General features: G+C 38.1%; 1 protein-coding gene across 3 annotated transcripts in view; it reads left to right on the forward strand.

Annotated features, from left to right (window-relative positions):
* Window positions 1-24658, forward strand: part of LOC127648983 (supervillin-like) — a 57587-nt gene that overhangs the window by 30850 nt on the left and 2079 nt on the right. For 2 of the 3 annotated variants that reach the window (XM_052133847.1, XM_052133849.1), the window contains 23 exons: window positions 545-680; window positions 2638-2685; window positions 3318-3398; window positions 4770-4917; window positions 5644-5739; window positions 6692-6772; window positions 6977-7157; window positions 7390-7562; window positions 7650-7805; window positions 9259-9395; window positions 9860-10007; window positions 10120-10265; window positions 10844-11019; window positions 14034-14181; window positions 14273-14570; window positions 17413-17567; window positions 17649-17754; window positions 18878-19085; window positions 19331-19464; window positions 19591-19746; window positions 19832-19975; window positions 20125-20246; window positions 23219-23374. In XM_052133847.1, the coding sequence (XP_051989807.1) occupies window positions 545-680; window positions 2638-2685; window positions 3318-3398; window positions 4770-4917; window positions 5644-5739; window positions 6692-6772; window positions 6977-7157; window positions 7390-7562; window positions 7650-7805; window positions 9259-9395; window positions 9860-10007; window positions 10120-10265; window positions 10844-11019; window positions 14034-14181; window positions 14273-14570; window positions 17413-17567; window positions 17649-17754; window positions 18878-19085; window positions 19331-19464; window positions 19591-19746; window positions 19832-19975; window positions 20125-20246; window positions 23219-23374 (3334 nt within the window). Of the gene's footprint in view, window positions 1-544; window positions 681-2637; window positions 2686-3317; window positions 3399-4769; window positions 4918-5643; window positions 5740-6691; window positions 6773-6976; window positions 7158-7389; window positions 7563-7649; window positions 7806-9258; window positions 9396-9859; window positions 10008-10119; window positions 10266-10843; window positions 11020-14033; window positions 14182-14272; window positions 14571-17412; window positions 17568-17648; window positions 17755-18877; window positions 19086-19330; window positions 19465-19590; window positions 19747-19831; window positions 19976-20124; window positions 20247-23218; window positions 23375-23576; window positions 23603-24658 lie in introns of all 3 variants that reach the window. The other variant, XM_052133848.1, reaches the window with a different exon arrangement.

Raw genomic sequence — 24658 nt, forward strand, 5'->3', positions numbered from 1 at the left:
TCTAAAATCCATTCAAAATTGCAATTTCATGACACATGAAAACCATAACTACCATGGCATGTTTATAGCACACATGACATATTAGCATATTGTGCTGTAAGAAACAATTGCAGATGTTTTTGAGCAGTCTGATGGGTTGTTGCATGTTGATTGGAGCCGTTCTCCTTCTGTCTTATCTGATAAATTAATGTGGGTCAGCACTCCTTACCACGAGCACTGAAAACACAGACAGCACTATTTTAAAACTCCCAGCATTCCTCTGCAGGGCAAGATGAAATGAGAGGGAGAGAGAGAGAGAGAGAGAGGAGGAACAAAGCATGATGAGTATAAGAATGCTGAAAGCTGTATGGTAAAGAGAGAGTGATCATGCCAGTTTTCCCCTCCATTTTGTATGTTGCCGTATTCGGTATGAATCGCATAGAGAGAAGCATTAATTTTAAGTTGTTTATTTTTGTCATAGTACAGTCATTGATCAACTTTAGATTTTCGCATTACATATGAGAATTGTCTGTTCAAGATGGAGTTTGAAACATTTCTTTCTCAGGTTGGCCATGTTAAAGAAGAGTGGAGAGGAAGATTGGAAAAACCGGATCAACAAGAAACAGGAAGTTATACAGGATGTGGTGTCAGCAAGTGAGAAGAATAGTCAAATATTGGAGGAGCAAGGCTTTAAGAAAAAGGTAAGAATCTGCCGCCTAGCAACATCAAATCTGGAAATGCATCACAGTAAATTGTCATGACAGTATGCAGTGCAAGAGTCTGGCTCTGGAAGTTAAAATCCTATCATTTTTTTCCATATGGGAATTGATTAACTATAATAATTTTTTAAACGTAAAGTTTATTTAATTTTTTCGTGTTTAAAAATTGAATTTCTGGTGAAGAACTATACTACCCATGATCCTGATGGCAAAAATCCACCAATTAGAAAACGCAATAAAAATAAAATACATATAAAAAAGTACATTGTTGCCACGTTTCCAATGAAGTACTACACTACCAACAATTATTTTTCTCGTATATCAAAAGCTGCTATTCTAAAAAGTATGCAATAAAAAGTATGCAACATTTTACCTTTGACTCATAATTTTCTCACACTCATGACATCCCAAATGTGTATGACTTTCTTCTGCTGAACACAAATGAAGATTTCAAGAAAAATATCTCAGCTCAATCTAATTCAAGTGAATGGTGGCCAGAACTTTGAAGGTCCAAAAAGCACAAATTCAGAATTAACTATAAATCTTTTTTACTATAAATCTTCACTGTCACTTCTACATTCTTCAGCTATTGTTTTTGCCACCTACTGGGCAGGGAGGAGAATTCATGGTAAAAAAGGACTTAAATATTGATCTGTTCCTCAACCACACCTATCATATCGCTTCTGAAGTTATGGATTTAACCAATGGGAGTCATATGGATTACTTTTATGCTGCCAGATATTCTTCTAAATATCTTTGTTTGTGTTCAGCAAAAGAAAGTAAGACTTTCATATCTTGGATGGCATGAGGGTGAGTAAATGATGAGAGAATTTTAAATTTTTGGGTGAACTATCCCTTTAAATCTCTCAAAGTATGTGAAATCCCTTTGGAAAAAATGAATGGGAAAAATACAACCAGAAAAGTGAAAAAGTTGATAGGCATGGTTGTGCTCTAATGGTCTAAGTTGGGACTAAGCAGGAGAAGCCATTTCATATTTTTGAGAAAAGCACTACCTGTGTACATAAAGGTTAGGATTAGGTTAAGGAGAAGGGTTAGTGTTGGGTTATAGTTTCTCAAACCAATCAGGTAGTGCTTTCCTGCTGAATGTATCCGATTTGTCCAGTCAGGTATGGCTTTCTGTATGAATATTTACTTTGCCACGATTATCAAGTATTCAAGACAGCCATATGACAAAGAAATGTGATAAAGAAACAGCATAGAACAAAACTGATCAATTTTCTGTAATATTTGCTCAATGATACTCTGTAGAGATTTCAGTTTCGCTTGGAATCCTTAATAAAAAGCATGAATTAAATGTGTTATTCTAATTGGTGAATAGTAACAGATATGTTTTAGTCAAAGCTGTGAATTGGCTGTGTAAACCGTTTACAGTGTGACGAGTTAAAGAGTGTGTGCTTTTTTTTTTATATATATAAAGTGAGTCATCTCACAGCGTGGAGTACTCAGTTGTGTAACATGAAGAAATTGTGCGGTCTTCAACCTCTCCGATTATGTGCAATTTGCAAGTTTGTTGGGGCATATTGTAACCTATGCGTGTTCTTGTGTTATGTGTGTTCTCTTGTTCTGTGCAATGAATACATTTCTCCAAGGTTAAAGGGATATTCCAAGTTGTTTTCAACAAAATGTCCAAGAACCACTTATGTGGCATGCTATTTATTTCCACAGACTTGTGCCTTCCTGTTCATTTATACAGTACATATTGTGGGTCCAGTTGAAATTATTGTCTGGTTATCAACAGCACACAGATGTTGTCCATAGAAATCAAATTATAAAATAATAATAATGATTATTTTTTGAGTGGGGTAGGTTTGTCTTAAGGATTAAGTCTTGCACACCAAACACTACTTTCATGTAGCTCAATCAAGCCTTTGCTCATACTCTTCTTGACACATGTGAATGCACCTACTGTGTGTCTTAGGAACAGCAGACCTTGATCAGTGAGTTCACATCATCTGAGCAGCTATGGGTAAGGTCTTACTTGAGTGACTATATTCTGCTTTCTACTACTTACTGATAGTCAATTGGTTGAATGTTTTTGTCTTTATGTGCAAGCAGATTGGCTTTGCTGCTAGTGCAAGCTGCAATTTCTTAAACTACTGGCTTTATGACTTTGGTGCCACTGCTTTCCCCATCTTTTTTCTGAATTAATTAACAATCTTGGTTTTCTGCTCAGAATGAAAGCTTGTATTAAACATGTACTATTGCTTAATTTTTTTTTTACACATTTCAGACCTTTCAGGTGGTAGCTTAATATGTGTCTCTTCTCACCTTTGTTGCCGAGACATTTTTGTGAAAGAGGTGCTGCATTAACTTCACTTGGCCTATGATTTTGAATGATGCAAAACAAAAGGTCTCATTATGGACATTTTTGCAGTTTTAATTATTTCCTTGCACCTGACTAAAATGTGTGACCTGATGAATGGATTTTAAAGATCTGCATGGGTTTGAGCTTTCTTTTACATGCACTTTTTCATTTCAGATTTTCTTCTCTGTTTCCACTTCCTTTGCATCTGTCCCAATTTATGTCCTGAAATCTTTGACTACTACTTTCATTCACTCCTGTTTTCTATCCACTTCCTGCATCCTTCATCTCTGTAGGAGCCTGTCTTTTCCTCTACCTACTCTCCTCCACCTATCCCATCTTCCCCAAAATGCCAATATGTAGAACGTCAAGGCCAGGTAAGAGAGGGTGTTTGCATTTTGGTACCATTTCTGTTAACATATTTCTCTGAAAGGTCTGAATTTTGTCAGTGAAGAACATACTGAGCACTTTATAGGCACACCTGTACACATAATTATTCAAAGGATTATCTAATCAGCCAATCATGTGTGAGCAGTGCATAAAATCATGCAAATATGGGTCAGGAGCTTCAGTTAATGTTCACATCAACCATCAGGATGGGGGGAAAAATTTGATTTAGACCATGGCATGATTGTTGGTGCCAGAAGGGCTGGTTGAAGTATTTCTGTTACTACTGATCTCCTGGGATTTTCACGCACAACAGTCTCTAGATTTTACTCAGAATTGTGCCAAAAAAACCAAAAAAAACAGTGAGTGGCAGGTCTGCGGACAGAAACGCCTCGTTGATGACAGAGGTCAAAGGAGAATGGCCAGACAGGTTCGAGCTGACAGAAAGACTACGGTAACTCAGATAACCACTCTGTACAATTCAGTGAGCAGAATAGCATCTCCGAGTACACAACATGTTGAACCTTGGGGCTACAACGGCAGAAGACCATGTCGTGCACTTTACTAGGACGATAGAGTTCCTAATAAAGTACTCAGTGAGTGTATACTGATCCATCAGTCCATTCTTCCAACATTTCACCAGTATGTTTTTGGACAATTGCTTTGAAGGTTTCTTTAAGAAGTTTCTGTTTGAGAGATCATAAGATCCCATTTTTAAATTAAGATTATTTAAAATGTTACTCACCCTAAACAGTCCTATGCAAAATCAATAGTGGACGAAAAAGAGTCGGTTTAATTTACTTCATTTCTTTTAATAACATTTCTTTATATTCTTATTCTCATTGTTTGTCCAAAAACAAAAAACTATAGGCATAATTAGTCATTCTTTTGATGTAAATGATGGGTGAAAATGCCTTTTGGAATCGGGCAGCACAGCCAAATGTACTGTAGATTTGTCAGGGGATGCACATTCATTAAATTAGTGTGGGTGGCATAAATGACATTTATATTGAAATAAATAGTTCTTTTTTAGTAAGGATTACTACCTGTTTGTTTATTTTAGCTTTGAGATTTAATAAACTTTTGTGTTTTGACAGATTTCACTATGTACTGTATGTAAAATTAATATGTATGCACTCTATATACAGGAAAAGATGTATTTAAATGTTTTATATACAATTTTGTGACAGATTGTACAGCATGAATGCTGATAAAAAATTATTCTTACTTGGTTCATTCTGTCTGTCATATTCATCGGTCCTTGTAGTAAATTCAATGTGGGGTTGTGTGTGCCGGATTAAGACTTTAGTGTGAATTAAACATAACTGTTTATTCCCATTCATATTTTTTTGTCCAATCAGAAATTTGGAGAAGATGGGGAGGGCCAAATGTCTGTTGAAGAGCGGAAACAGATGATATCAATTCGAGAGGAGGCTTGGCAAAGTACTGGAAAGGGTGTGGCCAATGACTCCTCCCAGTATACAGTGGCTACCAGGATGTTGAAAAAAGGTCAGAACATGCAAACACACACATGCACTTTGACCACATTTGCATGGATATCATTTTCCAATCAATATTCTGGTTAAGCTTTTATCCTGAAAAAGTTTACATGCTCCTTATATTCTTAATAAACAAGACATGCACACTGTTTCCCTAATTATTCTCCTCTGGAAATACTGCAAATGCTGTCTCTTGCCCTTTTATTATGATGTATTTCATTAATTCTCCAAAGTAATTTAATGAATTCACTAATAAGGGCTATGAATTGCAAAATGCAGTCCATGAGATCCAGTCCATTTATGTTCAAATCTATCTTCCTGATTTCAGAAATGTGTTTTGTTAATCGCTAGATCTAGAGTGTCTTTTCGTTTGGACATGTTGCAAATATAAACTAATATTCTATTGCAGTGGATAATCTGAATAAAGTGTTTACATGATCTAGATTTTCAATAAATACAGACCTATACCAGCTATCTTTTTGGCTTTATAGAAACCAGAATTTTGTCTTCAGGTTATAACAGCTGCTAACACTTTTACAGTACATGATGCATTCGTAATTGTAAAATGACCAAATTCTGATAAATATAGGAAAATTGTTCATGTAAACTTGGGTATGCTGTGATTATTGCTTTGTATGAATGTTTTATATATTCGTCTGTCTCTCTCATGAATATCTGTACTCCTGCCTGCGTGTCTGATTACCCACCTGTCGGTCTTCACTTCGTCTTCGATCAGGTCTGGCTGCTTCCTCTGCAGTGATCAGCCCGATTCTGTCCCCAGTCTCTGGTAAACTGAAGAGCAATGTGCCAGCTGTCTCCAAACCACAGGAAGGTAAATTAAACATATTCCTTCACTCACTGAGCACTTTATTTGCAACACTATACTAATACTGGGTAGGTCCTCCCTTTGCTCTGAATACAGCCTAAATTCTTTGTGGCATTGATTCCACAAAAATTGAAAACATGAAAACAATTTCTTTGAGATTCTTGTCCATGTTGACATGATTGCTTCACGCAATTTCTGCAGATTTGTCAGCTGCACATTCATGCTGTGAATCTCCCTTTATACAACATCCCAAAGGTGTTCAATTGGATTTAGACTGGGAAGGCCACTGAAGAACAGGGAACTTATTGTCATGTTCATGAAACCAGTTTGAGATGACTTTTGCTTTATGATGTGGTGCATTATCATGCTGGAAGCAGCCATTAGAAGATGGCTAAATTGTGGCCATGAAGGGATGCACATGGTCACCAACAATACTCAAATAGGCTGTGTCATTCTAGTGATGATTGATTGGTATTAACGGGCCCAAATTTTCCAAGAAAACATTACACCACCGCCACTTGCCTGGACTGTGGACACAAGGCAAGTTGGGTGCATGGATTCATGCTGTTGGTGCCAAATTCACTGGATGTTTTCGGAGTAAACTCTAGAGACATGTTGTGCATGAAAATCCCAGCAGATCAGCAGTTACAGAAATGGGCAAACCAGCTCGTCTGGCACCAACAATCATGCCACAGTCGAAAGCACTGAGATCACATTTATGCCCCATTCTTATGGTTGATGTGACCATTAACTGAAGCTCCTGACTCATATCAGAATGGTTTTATGCATTGTACTGCTGCCACACAATTGGCTGATTAGGTAATCGCATGATTATGTAGGTGTAATGCTGTTCGTGATAAAGTGCTCAGTAAGAGTATATGCCACATCCAGTCCACAAACACATTTCCTCTGTTGAAAGTCACAAAGTTTTTAAAGGGAAAAACCTGATGCGTTTCAGAAATTGAGGCCAGAGCAGAAATGGAGTCTGATAAGAAGCTGGAAAAGCTGGAGACATTTTTGGGCCGTTTGAACAGTAAAGGTGAGATTGATGTAAGCTCTGCTCTGATTATAGGAGGTCTTTTTATGGAAGGATATTATAGGTCCAATTTAGAATAGAGAGTGGAGTTAATGCATCATTTTGTGTCAAAACCTTTGTAAAGAAGCTTATTGAGTGCTTTTCTAGTGTCCTGACCTTGGAAATTTTTAAACCTTCTTTTCATGTTGTTCTCTCTCCTTGTCTCAGTATCAGGTTTGCAGGAGACTACTTTGACGGTGACTGAAAAGGCTGTAAAGGAAGTGATGCGATTGGATGATGAAATCTTCTCTAAATTTTATCGTCACATGACAGATATTCCCCACAGCATGAGCAATAGAATGCATCTGGATGAAGACTTTGATGCCATCTTTGGAAAACAAACACCAATGTAAGATTTAAAACAATGTCTAGATTATGACATTGACAAAGTGTAACCGTAAGAACACAGCAGTTTACAGCTTTTGAGCCACTTACCATGTCAGACAATTAACTTTACAAAAGCAGATTTTAAGTAGAATTCAACACTACCAAAAAAAAGAAAATGTAGATGTTTACATCCAATAAGGATTCTTTTATACCAGTTGAGTTTATATTGACTTTGACCTTTCTTTGGACCCCAGGCTGATGTCAGCGATGGTGCAGCACAGGCGTGCCGTTCGTCCCTCTCGTAACGTTCAGGCTTCCAAGAACCCCTTAAAGATTCTTGCAGCAAGAGAAGACATCCGACACGAATACACAGAACAGAGACTGAATGTCGGCCAGCTTGAGAGCAAGAGAATTAAACAGGAGAAAAGTGAGTAGATTAGCAATGGATGGATTGTTTAGATGCTGTAGCACTTGCTAGTAAATATTTAAGGCATTTTTTATGTGTGTGTTACAGTGAGTAAGAGCTCTAGTTTGTCTGACGCAGCTCTGGCTGCTTTGGCCAGTAAAGAGAACTACAGCAGCGTGAGTCTGCGCAGTGTCAGCATCTCAGAGCAGATGACCAATAACAGCGCAGCTCCCTACAAGAAACTCATGCTCATGCAAGTCAAAGGTCAGTCTATCCAACTCTAGCACCTTGTCCTGACAATGACATCTCATTTGTCCAATGTCCTTGTCAACATAGCTGTATATTAACCTCCTGTGACCAGAGCGTGACTGCTGTGCACATGTTCCATTTACCATTTGGGGTTTGTAACTAGTAGCAATCTAGATCAAATAATTTTCCTAAAAATAAATGTCCACATATGTGGACGGCGAGACTACGTTTTGAAATTTTAAATAACGCTAAGCTATAGAAAGTATTTTTTTCAACAAAAAAAATACATATTTTTTATCAAATTGTTAATTATGTTTCCAGGAGTGTTGGTTATTCATGTTTTATGAGATATTACAGACATTACAGCTGAAAAAGATGAGGAAATAATTCTCATTCCCATGTCTGCCATACATGTTGAGTGGTCCAAACATCATCTGCAGCCTGAAACTGTACTTTTGGTTGGATTATAGGAAGCTATAGGGTGCTCTCTTGCTCACTATTTAGTGAATGACATAATCTCCAGTGTTATGTATGCACTGGTCTCAGAACAGTTCAATATGCACCTTATTTTCATCCTAATGCCATACAATCCTCAAAGCAAATGTTTGCTTTTGGATGAACCCATTTATTCTTAATGTGAAAATGCACAGAAAATATATAGGAATACATTTACTAATGTTCAGGAATAGAATCGCATTACACAAACATAACAAAATGTATATTAAAATGTAGCTAAACTATCATGTTTTTTTCTACTTTTGAGAAAATGCGGTACTAGAGTCCAATTATGTAGACATCATGTTTATCAGCTTGCAGATTTACTAAAGCAGCATATTAAATAAAACTAGAGATGTTACTCTTTACAACCAAACAGGTTTCAATGAAAAACCGTGAAGATATTTTATTACCAGAGGCACATTTGTTGGCACTGCATCTGTTGGAGCACTTCAAGGAAATCGACAGCATGTTGTTGTGTCACTTGACTCTGTGTGGCAAAAGTTAACCCTTTAAATTACAGTCTAAAGTCTTGTGATCCATATCCAGTTGTTTTTTCTTCATTTAAATTATGCGTTGCTTAGCGCACAGCCAAAATATAACATCCACGCATGTGGACGCAGGGTCGCACATGGTTACCTTGTATGTGGTCTGATTGGCTGTGATTGTATCACTTTAAACTATTAACATTTTAGTGAGAACAATATGACTGTTTCTGTAACTGTATAATATTCACAGGAAACAAGAAATATTATATAAATCTAAATATTGAGGTATTTTTCTCCAGTCATTTGGCCTTGTTCAAGAACCCTGAGCAGAATCAATTCCTGTGTAGTTCATACATATATTCTTATATGGTGTGATTTACACAGAAATTGGATTAATCGGTAAAGCCAATTGTGTGTTTTTATTTTTATTTTTTAGTGTTTGCATTTAGTGTGTATTGAACTATGAGTGCATGCATGTTCCCCAGGCCGACGGCATGTCCAGACCAGATTAGTGGAGCCTAGAGTGTCCTCTCTGAACAGTGGAGACTGCTTTCTACTTGTTACGCCTGAACATTGTTTGGTTTGGATTGGGGAATTTGCAAATGTCATAGAAAGAGCCAAGGTACATAATGTCTGTTATTCACTGTTGTACATGATGTCAATAAAACATTTGGACCCACTTTATATTAGGTGTCATTAACTACTGTGTAGTTAAGTATCTGATACACAATGTACTTATGTACATGCGTGTTGTTGCATATATCTACATATGAAGTACCTGCGTTGAATTACTAATGTAGTTACACTGTTTACCTCAACCCTAGACCTAACCTTTACCCTAAATCCTACCCCTAAACCTGTCCGTACCCTAACCTCAGTAGAAGCGAATGTGAATTTTGTGAGAATTTAGCAGAACCACATGTAGTTACACAATAAGTAGATTGTATTGTATTTATTTTAATGTTAGTACATAGTAGTTTAAGACACTTTAAATAAAGTGGGACCAAACTTTTTACCTAGACATGTCGTACATGCTGTACAAGACAGCTATCAGCATACTAATGTATTTGTCTAATTTTTGTCCAGGCATCCGAGCTGGCTACTTTCATCCAGTTGAACCATGATCTTGGTTGTCGAGCAGTGCAGGTGGAGACCATTGAAGAAGGTGTGAACTCTCAGAGCCCAGCAGCTGCAGAGTTCTGGAAGATTTTGGGAGGACAAGCGAGCTATCAATGTATGTAACCTGAAACGCACAAACATGGACAAAAACATTATAAAAAATTGAGGTATGTGGGATTTATTGGATAAATTATTTAAAATAAATTCTGTGTGTGAAATGGTCACAGCGGCTGGGTCTCCAGAAGAAGATGAGATGTTTGAAAGTGCTGTTGTGGAGACTAACTGCATCTTCCATCTGGTGGATGATAAACTGCTTCCTGACAATGATTTCTGGGGAAAAGTGCCTCGAAGTTCCTTATTGGGCTCCAAAGAGGTCAGACCCCATAATGATTCAAAAAAATATTTTTAATACAATACCTAAAATCTCAGATATGTATATTTCTATGTTTGTATACTCTGTTAATTATGTTAAAGTATTTTATTATTGTTAGCAGTTTTGGGTAAGTTACTCTAAAAAAGATATTAATTACAAACTACTAATTACATCTTCTACAGTGTAATTAGATTACTGCAATAATTTTCTGTCTGAAAAGTAATTGCATTACTTATTACTAATTACTTTCTAAAACCCTTATCAATCTCGACCAGATGAAAAATACAAGGATAGACATGAAACTGTTCTTTCAATTAATGATTGTTCCATATAGAATTGTTCTATAGTCTATACAGTATGTAATGCAATTATATCAGAAGTAACTGTAATTAAATTGCTGAAGCTTTTTTCAATGAAATGTAATTTAATTACTTAGTAATGCATTACACCCAACACTGATTGTTAGATTATTTCTTTTCTTGCCACCTTCAGCACAAATCTGCATTTGTAGGCGGAATTATATAACATGGTATATTTTCCATATTTAGTTTTTTCTGGGCCTCTCTTTCTCTCTGTAGGTCATAGTGTTTGATTTTGGTAGTGAAGTGTACGTCTGGCATGGTAAAGAGGTCACACTGACTCAGAGGAAGGTGGCGTTTCAGCTCGCCAAACACCTTTGGAATGGAACCTTTGATTATACCAACTGTGACATCAACCCTCTGGACCCTGGAGGACACAACACACTCATACCAAGGTGGACACACAAAAACACAATTCCACTGGTCAACTTGATTCATGCAAGATATGGTTGATTTTAGGGGAAAATTGTCATCATTTACTCACCCTTATGTTGTTCCAAACTAAACCTGTGCCGAAATAAAAAAATTATATTGTGATGATACAGTAAGCTGTTATGTATATAAGCAATATTCAACATGTATTGCCTCATGGAGTTCTGGAGAAAACTTTAGGCATCTTAGATAAACTTCCATGATAAATGTTCGACTGAGGTTAGCTGTTAGAAGTGCCACTCACATCTAAAGGCCACATCACAAGCGTGAGCAGCACGTGAGCAGAGTGTATTTTTTCGGCACCCATGTTAACAGGTTACAGCATTCAAATGGAAGCATCAGCAGCGCATCAAAGCATAGCGTGAGCTTCAATGCAGTGGGGGTTTCAGCTCCGAAATAATTTTTGCAGTGCTGCTCAAGCACAGTTAAAGTGGCAGCACCCTGTTGATGGACAACATAAATGTAATTTGAAACAAAACAAAAATACACATTTCACAGAAGCAGCGTATATTTGAAGTCTAGTGTGTGTTGTATTTGAATTAAGGCACAAAAAAAGAGAAACACTTGCCAAATGTATAATAACAAAGACAAAACGAAATTATTTTATATACCGTATTTTCTGGAATATGAAAAAAAAGAAGTGTTATTATATGAAATGTCCTGCAACTTATTGTCCAAAGTGAATTACTGTACATTCAGAAAGTATTCCGATCCCTTTTTTCACATTTTTTTATATTGCATCCTTATGCAAAAATGCTTAAAAAAATAAATAAAAAAATCACATCAATCTACATTCCATACCCCATAATGACAAAGGAAAAAAAAAGAAAAAACTGAAATATCACATTGACATAAGTATTCAGTCCCTTTGCTACGACACTTGAAATTTAGCTCAGGTGCATCCCATTTCTCTGGGTCATCTTTGAGATGTTTCTACACATTGATTGAAGTCCACCGGTGGCAAATTCAATGGATTGGACATGACTATAGATGGTCTCACAGCTGCAAATACATATCAACCAAGCCATGAGGTTTAAGGAAATGCCTGCAGAGCTCAGAGACAGGATTTTGTCGAGGTACACATCTGGGGAAGGCTACAACAATTTTTTGGCTGCATTGAAGGTTCCCAAGAACACCGTGAACTCCATAATTCTTAATTGGAAGAAGTTTGGAACAACCTGGACTCTTTCTAGAGCTGGCTGCCCAGCCAAACTGAGTGATCGGGGTAGAAGGGCCTTGGTAAAAGAGGTGACCAAGATCCCCATGATCACTCTGGTTGAGCTCCAGAGATCATGTGTGGATATGGGAGAGACTTGCAGAAGGACAACTATCACTGCAGAAGCCTCTCCTCAGTGCAAGACATATGAAAGCCTGCTTGGAATTTACAAAACAAGCTCCTAACAGACTGTGAGAAACACACACCATTTCAAAGCAGCTTTACAGAAAATCATGCATTAACAAAAAATGAAACTGTAATATCTATAAAGTCTTTGAGTGATCATTGTGTTGTTCGATTAAATATTATTATAAATTGTGTATCAAAAATAATGAAATAATAATTGTATTTAGAAACCCTGTGAGCAGCTAAAGGCGACTGTGGCAAGGGACACAACTCTATAAGGTGTTGGTTAATGGAGAAAAATAACCTTGGGAGAAACCAGGCTCACTATTTTTGTATTCTTCCACTTGCACTCCATTTTCCAAGCTGCTCTCTTGAGAGCATGAGTGTGATCATTGTACCATGGCGCGGGGCTTTCTTCTTGAATTATCTTTAATCGAAGGGGCGAAACTATCTAGAGTGCTAGAGAATACTATTTATATTTTCTGTTCAAGTTATTTTTTGTAAGTTCTAATAGACTTTTTGCTTACTGAGTATCTGAGACAATTCTGGAAAATTATTAGCGAAGCTATCTTTAGTGATCGAAAGAATAGTTCTACCTGAGTGACAGCATGGTGTAGATTGAGTGACATTAGCTGATCACTTCAAACAAGAGACAAGGTAATGATCTGAGATGTCATCACTCTGCTGCATAATTTCTATATTATCAACATCAACTCCATATGACAGAATTAAATTTAGCATATGAATATGTCACATTTTATCTGACTCCTAGAGAGTTGAGAATATTGATAAATGCTAATCCCAATGAGTCATTGTCATTATATATTTGAATGTAAAATGGTAAATGGTCTGCACTTTAATAGCACCTTTTTAACCTTAACGGTATTCAAAGCGCTTTACACTGTTACTCTTTCACCCATTCACACACATTCATACACCAATAGTGGCAGAGCTGCCATGCAAGGCGCTAGCCTGCAATTGGGAGTAACTTGGGGTTCAGTGTCTTGCCCAAGTTCACTTTGGCATGTGGAGTCGTGTGGGCCGGGAATTGAACCTCCAACCCTGCGATTAGTGGCCAACCCACTCTACCACCTGAGCCACAGCCGCCCAGAATGTTGAAGTCACCAACAATGAGAGCTCTATCTACATCAACTACTAGATCTGATAAAAAATTAGCAAATTCACCAAGGAAATCTGAGTATGGCCGGGTGATCTATATACTGTAGCAAGGGCAAAAGACTACAGTGTTTTTTTTTTTTATTTATATCTGATGGTGTCACGTTAAGCATTATTAGTTCAAAAGACTTAAACTTTTATCCTGTCCTCCTGAGTGATGCCAAAATCTTCACTGTAAATCGTAGCAACACCTCCTCCTCGACCCTTCAGACGAGGCTCATGTTTATAACAATAACCTGAGCGAGTAGTTTCATTTAAACTAATATATTAATGCGGTTTATGTAAGCCTCCGTTATCCTTCACTTTCATTGAATGGATAGAATTTCCTTCTGTGTTGATTATGATTAAAAAATTTTTTTATAAACTATACCTGTAAGTGGATTAGTTTTAATAGTATTTTGCTTGAATATTTGCATACTGTATAAATAATATAGTGGTGTTTTTGTTCATTTTTTTTAGGAAAGGTCAGGGACGTCCAGATTGGGCTATATTTGGCAGACTGACGGAACATAATGAAACAAGTCTTTTTAAAGAGAAGTTCCTGGACTGGAAAGATGCATCTATGTTGTCACCGAAAAATGTAATCGAGCAGCCCTTCCAGCAAAAGGTGGCCAGATGTCTGACTTCCTTTCCTCTTTCATTTTCTTTCACTCTTGAAATCACTTCTCTTTTTCTTCCTCCTCTCAATTATTCTTCAGGAGTCTCCGAGCACCGAGTCTCGCTCTGAATATCGGGCGTACAATGCCTCTTTGATGCTGCCAGTCCTGCAGTCACCCATCAGTACAATTTTGGATGGTCAGGATGTTGGTCGAGGACACGGTCCAGTGGAGAATGCCTCTGAGGACTGCCTGCGCTCACTGGAGATCAGCACGATTGGTGTTGATGTCTGGCACATTCTGGAGTTTGACTACAGCCGTCTACCCAAGCAGAGCATTGGACAGTTCCACGAGGGAGACACTTACGTGGTGAAATGGAAGTACATGGTGAGCGCTGCAGGTCAGTAATGGCACCAGGAGAAGCGTTTTTGTGCTTGCGTGGAAATGTATGTTTGTACAGTACGTCTGTGTCATGTGTAATAAATGTATAGTTTCATAGATGGAATAGAAAGTTGTTGTTTAATCATCACCCTTATTGTGTTTAGTGTCTAATAGGTCAAAATTTTGCCTGAAATTATTATGTTGGCTTGTCAAAGCCAGCATGCTGCCAACAAACTTTGTTTAGGGTTTTTTCCAAATCGCTAAAGAAGAACAATATTTATGATTGTAACTGCTCCTAGAGCTTTAAAGCTACCTCAACTCAGTTCCATTTTGCGCTGCATGTGCTGGTGCCACTACTGCCAACAACACACAAATGAACAGTTTAGAAGCCTTAAGCTGTTGCATCCAGTGTAGGGTGTTAGACTGTTCTGACTCAGGTTGCTATATCCTTTCTACTGTAACTGATCAGACTTATGGTTTTCACACAGTTGATTATCAAAATAGGAAACATCACATTGACAGAATATTTGAATGGGCCAACGGAATGCTCGTTAATTTAAACTCCAACTACAAAACTTCAAATGTAAACAAACCCACTAAAGGCCTTTGATCTGACTGATTTATGTGACAGTCTGTGTTACTGTCTATCTAGCTTGCTAGATGTTAGTCTTACTGTAATGTCTGTTACCATCAAACTTAATTTGAAAACTAGTTGAAAATTTCAGACAAGGCTTTGTCAAGAATACAATGTTTGTCTTGACAAACTTTACTCATAAAGTTGAAACTAATTTGCAAAAATGTTTCATTAAGACATTTTCACATATATAAATCATAATAATGAGCACATCAACACAGCTTTAAAATACTTTTTCTTATAGCAGCTTAAAGCTGATAGTCAAGTGTAAGTAAGCCATTTAAGGCTTGACTCCCCTGAAAACTGAAACATTTAAAATCAAATCCTTTTATTGTCACTCAACCATATACACAAGTGAAACAGTGGGTGAAAGTCTTGGGAGCAGTTCCGAGCAACATAGCAGTCATGACAGTGATGAGACGTATACCAATTTACAATAAACGACAGATTTACGCAACACAATTTACATATCTACTTTACAAAAAATTACACACAACACAACATATAAATGTATACAATGTACAGTCTACAATACACACGATAAAAACACATACTCAATAAAAATATACAGTAGGTTGTAATTTGATGTGTTGACATTCAGGCTGTCGGTTGATAGTCAGTTGCTAGTGTGGTGATATAATTAACAAAGTGCAGTACTAATGTATTTTGATCATGAGAGATCAAGAGTTCAAAAGTCTGATTGCTTGTGGGAAGAAGCTGTCATGGAGTCGGCTGGTGCGGGTCCTGATTCTGTGATACAACCTGCCTGATAGTTGCAGTGAGAGCAGCCCATGGCTCAGGTGGCTGGAGTCTCTAATGATCCTCCGAGCTTTTCACACACTGCCTGGTGTAGATGTCCTGGAGGCGGGAAGCTCGCCTCCGATGAGGTGTCTGGCAGTTCGCACCACCCTTTGCAGGGCTTTGTGGTTGAGGGCAGCGCTGTTGCCATACCAGGCCGTGAAGCAGCCAGTCAGGATGCTCTCTACCTTGCTGGTGTAGAATCGTGTGAGAATGTGGTGGTTCATTCCAGACTTCCTCAGCCATCTCAGGAAAAAGAGGTGCTGGTGAGCCTTCTTCACAACGGCCTCAGTGTGGACGGACCATGTGAGTTCCTCAGTGATGTGGACACTGCTGCCGATTCTCTCCACCCATGCTCCATTGATGGTGATGGGGCTGTGTTCTCTGTCTTTTCTCCTGATGTCCACCACAAGCTCATTGGTCTTGCTGATATTGAGGGAGAGGTTATGCTGAACACCAGAGTGTGCACCTCCTCTCTGTAGGCTGTTTCGTCATTGTCAGTGATCAGACCTACTACCTTTGTTTCGTCAGCAAAGAAGACAAACACTGTGTGTTCGTTTGAACATCCTGACCTGCCTGACACTGCAGCATTGACTAAACATATGGAATAAGTTTGGGGTGGAACTATTTGTTTGTCCAAGAAATGCCAGATGAGTGTCTCTGAAACCCAATATTTCTGCCAATTTTGACAGGGCCATTGTTACTCATTTTACATGCAAAGTTAGCCAACCATTTAATAGCAAATTTGCATATAGAAGTCTAATAGTTACAGGAACAAAAACAGCCTGTTTAAATCTAAGGGTCAGGAAGAGGGTAGAAACTGGTTATGTAAAATTAAACAACTTTTTAGGTGCTTAAAATGCTACAAAAATGTAGAATATGTCCCCATTCGGCCTACACCTTTAAGACTGTCATTGGTCTCTTCTAAGTGTGTGTCATTGGATTCTTTTGTGTTCTTCATCAGCAACCTTCACTTGTAGCGTTCCTCAGGGCTCATTTTATTTTCTCTATATATGTGTCCATTAGGTTCTATTACCCTTTCATTTCCATCCATAAGTGCCTGGAAGATGTTAAGTTGTGGTTGGTGAGAAACATTCTCACCAACCACAACACAACACAAAAAAATGGTTGTAAAAGGTAGGCCAACTAAATGCAGCTGCAAGGCTTCTGACAGTTATTCAAAAGAGTGAACATATTACACCAGTGCTGGCATCTCTTCACTGGTTACCAGTTCAATACAGAATTGAGTTTTAAAGGTGTTTATGCCATGGCGTTGATTTAATGTTATTTTAGTTCTTATGTGTTTTTTTTTTTTCCTTTTATAATTTTTTATACATTTAATAATTTTGGAAATCACTTTGGCCAAATGAAGCCCTTTTTAAATGTGCTATAAAAATACTATTGTATTGTATTGTGTGTTTTTGTGTAGTGGGCAGCAGGCAGAAGCCGGATCAGGTGCGTAATGCAGGTCCCGGCAGGGAGAAGTGCTGCTATTTCTTCTGGCAGGGCAGAAACTCCACAGTCAGTGAGAAAGGAACATCAGCGCTGATGACGGTCGAGCTGGATGAGGAGAGAGGAGCTCAGGTAGGTCAAGATACGCAGATTACACACGGTTCACTGCTTTCTGTCTTTTGCTCACTCCCTCTTTCTGTGTCATATGTTCAGATGCAGGTGCAGCAGGGGAAGGAGCCGCCCTGTTTCCTGCAGTGTTTCAACGGTGGGATGATAGTGCATTCTGGGAAGAGAGAGGAAGAGGAGGAGAATATTCAGAGTGAGTCTCTCTCTCCTTTTAACAATAACAAATTTGAAAAAATCCTATTTCTGTCTAGTCTATGGGGTGTTCAAAATGGCATACTGCATACCTTCTTTTTAAGAAGATAGTATACCATATACATATTGTGTACTTTTCTGTATGCATGGAATTTCTGAATAACATACAGTACTACATTCTACCTGAATTACATGCCACATACTATATACCACAGTGTGATTAATGAACCGAAAGCTATATGAACCATGATATATTTCTCTCACTTTTAACCAATGTTAAATATTGTTAAACCGTAACCATTGTTGAACTATGGTATTTGTAGTAAAACCATAGTAACTACAAAATTACCATGGTTTTTACTACAGAAACCATATATTAACCATGATATGTGTAGTAAACAAAAGCTATGGTAATAAAAATCATAATCATTCTGAAAAAACAAACAAACATTGATTTCCACCAATAAACATGCCCATATGAAAATTACTCATGGATTTATATACCCCAAATTAACCATAGTGGTACTAGAGTAAAACTGTAGTTTCATGTTTGTTTTTGTTTTTTGCAGAATTATTTTTATTATTTTATGTGTTTTTAATATGGTTTTGTTTTGTTTAGTGTTTGACCTAGATGTGTTTTTCAATGACCGATGCCTGTATCCTGTAAATGCAGATAAACATAATACAATTTAACAACAGCAAATCAAATGTATTTTGCATTCATTGTGAGAGAACGAGAACTGTTGTGAGAGTATGCAATTTGTTGTAAGGAAACCAAAAACGATTTCAGAAAATAAATCCCCTTCCTGTTCTCTAAGGGGCTTTGTATATATTTACACAACATTTTGTGGAATAAATCAACATATTTATACAGTTTGTACTCTTTCACATACTATTGATAAGAAATGTATATTAGGTAGCATGCAGTATATATTGTGCAGGAAGCAGTGCACTAGTATTCCTTTCCAAAGGCCTTTGTCTTTTGTGCCTATTTCACCTCTTTTTCTTGTCAAATATAAATTTTTGTATTTGATTTTTATAAAATATCAGTTCTATTGTTTCTGTGTTATTGTCTTAGTTTGTACTAGATGAGTGTGTTTGACACCCTTCTCTCTGTGTATCAGATGAATGGCGTATGTACTGTGTGCGTGGTGAGGTGCCAGTAGAGGGCCATCTGCTGGAAGTGGCGTGCCACTGCACCAGTCTGCGATCACGCACCTCAATGGTCCTGCTGAACATCAACAAAGCCCTGATTTACCTGTGGCACGGCTGCAAGACACAAGCACACACACGGCATGTTGCTAGAACTGCTGCGGACAAGATCAAAGAACAGTGAGTCTTAGTCTCTACACTTTTAATTTGAAAATCTTTCAAAAACTGAAAGCAAGGCACAAATTTGGTGCACATCAGTACATGAATCATTCATAAATAATACATTAATGGAATTCACTAGTGTACAAATTCAGTGCACTGAATTGGAAAATAATGCATATATTATTAATGAACAGAATGCAATATACACATTTAGTACAAGTTAATACAGAATAAATGTAAACTTTGTTCCCTTTGTTTTCGAGGCGACCACTGGAGGCAGGACTTCACAGCAGCTGCAATGTGACTGTTCACGAATGCGAGGAAGGTTTTGAGCCAGTGGGATTCTGGGAAGCATTAGGCAGGAAGGACCGCAAGGCATATGATTGTATGCTACAAGGTAAAACCCAAAGACATTATAAGTATACTAAATGTATCTTTTTTTTTTATTTTTATTGAAATTGTAATAGTCCTCTGCTTTTAAATCTCCATTTCCATATTTTGTTTCTCTCTCTTTCTTTTGTAGACCCCGGCAAGTTCAACTTCAACCCACGCCTGTTCCAGCTCAGTAGTTCTTCAGGTGAGTTTGTGGCGCAGGAGTTTTACAACCCCTCCAGAGCTACAGACCTGGTTTGTTCCCTGCCATTCCTACAAGAGGACCTGTTCTCTGCCCCTCAACCAGGTACAGGAATGACACGTATTCTTTCATAAGACAAGAAACACTGAGCTAAACTGATGCATGTTTACTTCTCTCTGTCTGTCTCTAGCTCTGTTCCTTGTGGATAACTATCATGAAGTGTACCTGTGGCAGGGCTGGTGGCCACAGGATACAGAGAGTACTGGTTCTGCCCGCATCCGCTGGGACTCCGACAGAAAGTGTGCCATGGAAACTGTGCTGCAGTACTGTAGAGGTGGTTGACCGCTTTATTATCCAATGATTGTTTGAGTGAGATTTTCCAGCATAGTTGGAAATACACACCATACATTATTCAAGAGAAGATAACAGACCTCTGTCAGACCTCTAAGAAACTGATAACTTGCACTTCTTTTTGTCCAGCAGAAAAGAACGAGAAGAAGCCTCAAAAGTCCTATCTTATCCATGCTGGACTGGAGCCACTGACTTTTACAAACATGTTCCCCAGCTGGGAGCACAGAGAGGATATAGCTGAAATCACAGAGAGGGTGAGACTTCTCACACATACTTCATACAAATAGTCTCAATGTGTTCTGCAATTTAAACCCCAGTAAGCTGCCTACATAGAGTGCTTTTCTTTAGTCATTATAGGCATGCTATAGATGTAAGCAGCAAAACTATGCATTCCATGTATCCTTATTTGATGAGGCGATTTCAAAATGCATTGCAACAAAAGTGAACAATTTCATCCAAGATGGTGGATGAAACAGAGGTCAATGTAAATTTTAGATTTAATTATATTGTACTGGTCCTATTTTCCTTAAGTACTCAAGAGACTTAATAATTAGAAAACTATTTGAACAATTAATTTGTGTGTGTATACTCCCTTTAGTAATGAAAACATGATTAGATCTATTATTATAGATTATAAACAACTTTTTAACAATGAATTTGGGCAACCCAACACTAACATTTCTCACCTCTTTTTCCATGTGTATTTCTCAACCCTTTTTGCTACTTGCAGAAGTCCCTACTGTCCCTCACTGAATGCTTTAAACTCCAAGTATGATAATTACAAATTTATTCTAACTTGAAGTTCTGCTTTGACCAATTCCACTGACATCCTATTCATTTAGTCTGACCAGACATCCTCATATGGCTAAATACACGCTCCGCATAGGCGTTATTGACGGAGACAGACAAAACAAAGGAAACCACTTTGAGCAATTCAGTTGCTGCTTTCTCCTTCTTGAAAAAAATGCCCATTTCTTGTCTGGTGCCAGTCCTTCTGGGATGCTTTCAAATACATTGTTCAGTACAGTGTAGTCTTTATACAGTTTGTCTTCGTCAATGCCCAGAGCTAATTTGTTGACCAATTGCTGGAGTGTATCCCATTCCATGGGACCACCCAGTCGCAGACAGCTATCGTTAGATATAACTGGATCATCAAAATCAAAGTTAGCCTCTAGGTATAGAACAACCTTTTCAGAGAAGCTGTCGGCCAGTGTTGCGAACTCCGTTTGTTCTCTTGCACTTAGTTTTCGGAATGCTTGCTTCGTTTTACTGCCATACAATCTGTCTGCACGACGTGAGTTAATTTGCTGCGCAATCGGCTTATTACTCGCATCCAGTAGAGTAGCACTCTCATTTTCCAAATTGCATTGCCAAATTCCAGCATGATGTTGTGCATGAGCAACAGGAAACATTCAGACACTGTCGCATTATCCTTATCACTGCTGTCGGCAGCATCAGCACCACTTCTGCACATAACCTTCCAGATAATGTCAGGAGAATCCTTCTTTCACAATGACAGAAAATAACACTTCAGGGCAGGCCAAACCTCCAAGATCCACTGAACTGCAGGCAATGGAGATAACCAATGGGTTGGTACATGGCTCAGTATCTCTTTGTACTGTATTGAAGTGAACTCTCAAAACTCTTTCAGAGATTCTGCTTTTTTGGCTGATCATGAGAATTTGCTGTAGATTTTTAGGACATTGGATTCAACATGCAGAGCTGAGAATTCTGTTTGCATTTTTCAGGGTGTTGTGGATCAAGTGGCATTTGCAGTTGCCCTTTACAATGTGTGGACTGACATCTTTCAGTTTTTTAAAAACGGAATTGTTTGCCAAAATTTACAGATGCATTGTCAGCACCATATGCACAAATCTGGCTGACACACAGGCCACTTGTTTCTGTGATATCCACAATTTGTTCATAGATAGCTCTGCTGGTTTCATGGGGGTCTTCGTAAAATTCCAATAGCCCATATTTAACACCCTCGTCTTCGTGGAAATATTGGACTGTGTATGGATATAGTTTGGCATTGCCCAAGTTTGATGCATCAGAACAGACAGCAAAATGTGGGGTATGTTTCAGTTCTGTAACTAAATGCTCCTGGCTGCAATCCACTACGATACTTTGAACTAAAGCTTCACTTTTTGTCTTCCACTTGACATTTTTGTGGCAATACTCAAATCATGAAAGATTTTCACACTTTATTGCCACAATCCGTAGATAAGTAGTTGTGGCCGTGAAGCACTCCGTAAGATACACTGCTTAGCTCTGCTACTGCTAACCTGTCTTCCTCTGGTGAACCTTTTTTTGCCATAAACATTGCAATGGCTAGATTTTTGCATTTGCTTATTACAAACCTTTGGTGCTTTGTTTTTGCATGATTTTCCAGCGCTGTTTTCCCTTCATATTTAACTGAAATTTTGGCGGGACACAAAACACAGGTGTTTGAGATCGGGTCTCCTTGGGTGGGCCTTACCCATTCAGAAAAGTTTTCTCTTTTCGCCCAGTCGGAGTTGTACTTTGTAAATAGTTTTTCCTTTGACGCTGGTGGCTCATCCGATTTTGTTTTGTCGTCTTCCTCATCCATCTCTCCCCCCATTTCACAAAACAACTAAATAAATAGAACGTTTTTAAAAATCTATCAACTGGACTTGTGGATGCACACGGTAGACCAAGTACTAGACATCACGTAAGCTTTCTTATATCTGCTACCAATCAAATAAAATTATACACATGGCCAATCTTTGCTGTGCTTTTACCCGTTTACGGACACAAGATTGGATGTATGATCATATCCAGGAAGACAACAGAATAGCAGTAGAAGGAAACCAAACAATATTGATTTATTATTTATTTGAAACTATGAAATTCTAATTTCGATGCATATTTTCACAAAAAAGAATATTAATTTACCAGGACAGTCACTCAAAAAGAGAACAAGAGTGGCAACCCTAGTTGGTAAGTGTGGTTTGTTCTCTGTCTGTATAAGCTGCGCACTGCCTATACAGCTGGAGTGTCGCTTATTGCCCCCTGGAGAAAACGGGTGGTACTTCAAGCTTGAATTGCTCCGATGGTAGGAATATTCCTTATTACAGACCGGGGATGTTTTTTTATATAATTAATCTAACTGAATAAGCATGTTAAATTGACAGTCCTAGTTTCTACATAAAGTTGTCTTACACTAAATATGTTAATGTCAACGGTGTGTTTGTGTTGTATGCAGGAGGCAGAGGTGTGTAATCAGATCATTTTAGTGGAGGATGTTTTGGCTCAACTCAGTCGGAGCATTTACCCTCCCGCAATACTACAAACTCGCCCCCTTCCCCACGGTGTCGACCCACTGCGACTCGAGATGTACCTGTCAGAGGAAGACTTCGAGGTAAGCCACACACTCCCGGTAGAGCACATGCAATACCAAAGTCATGGGTTTGATTCCCAGGGAATTCATGGACTGATAGAAATGTGCCTTGAAAGCTAAATCGCTTTGGATAAAAGTGTCTGCCAAATGCTTTAATGTATTTCTAGATTTTTTTATGTTGAATGACTGCTGAGAATTTGATGTTTTGCCCTTCTGACTCTAGGCTGGGCTTTAGGGAATTCTTTGTAGGTAAGTGTTTTTGTTCTGACATCGATCGTTGTCACAGGGATAGATTGTTTCTATGGTAACTACTTGAGCACCATTCACTGACTGCCTCACTTGCTTTATGCTTTGTTTCCTCCTTTTGTCTTCCTCACTTTGGCCAACTTTTCTTGTACAATCTTTCTTCAGCTGAAACACGGGGAGCTCTTTGATACCTACACCAAAACACACACATGCATGCTTACAAAAAAACAGAATGTGAATAAATATACAAACATTATCTCATAGATTTTAAATTCTGTGTTTTTTTTTTCCAGCAGTACTTGACACATTTCTAAGAATCTGTTACAATGTGGCCTAACCAGGTGTGACAAGATAATGCAAAGTAATAAATGTATGTTCCTTGGAATTCTCTTCCATGTTCAGATACATTCACATTGACCGTGATCTACAGCAATAAAGCGATCCAAAGTCATTCATTTTCAATCAGAGTTTGCAATTTGAGGCGACATGAGAAACTGCAAGAGATGAACAATACTGATATTACAAGGGACACACCATACAGATACAACTAGGGAAAAACAGTACAGATACTAAGGATGAACAATGCAAATACTACTAGGGACAAATGGTACAGATACTACTAAGGAGTAAACCTTACAGATGCTACAAAGAGTAAAGGCCCCAAAATACTTCCGGAGAATTTCTTCTGCATTCTTCGTTCATGGGTAAAAAGAAGTTCGAAACAGCCAAGCAATGGTATACTGTTTTCTGTTGGGAGGCATCTAAGTACATTTAAATATGAGGATGCTCCGTAAAAGTAATGTGATTTTTAAAATGTGTTATCAATGGCTTTATGCCTCATTCTATAAGTAGAATTCACATTAGGTCTACTGCAATATTGGCAAATAAATTAGATTTAAAGTCTTTCTAGCAAGTCAGTCCACTGGCGGCCATCTTTGGAAAGCTCTGGAAGCTATTTCCAGTTATGAAAGTACAGTTCCTATTTAGTTGAATGGGGAAAGATTGAAATCTCCAAAACGGTTGGTCAAGATTATGATAAAAGACATACTTTAAATCAGC

Source organism: Xyrauchen texanus, chromosome 9 (genome assembly GCF_025860055.1).
Source record: "Xyrauchen texanus isolate HMW12.3.18 chromosome 9, RBS_HiC_50CHRs, whole genome shotgun sequence".
NCBI lineage: Eukaryota > Metazoa > Chordata > Actinopteri > Cypriniformes > Catostomidae > Xyrauchen > Xyrauchen texanus.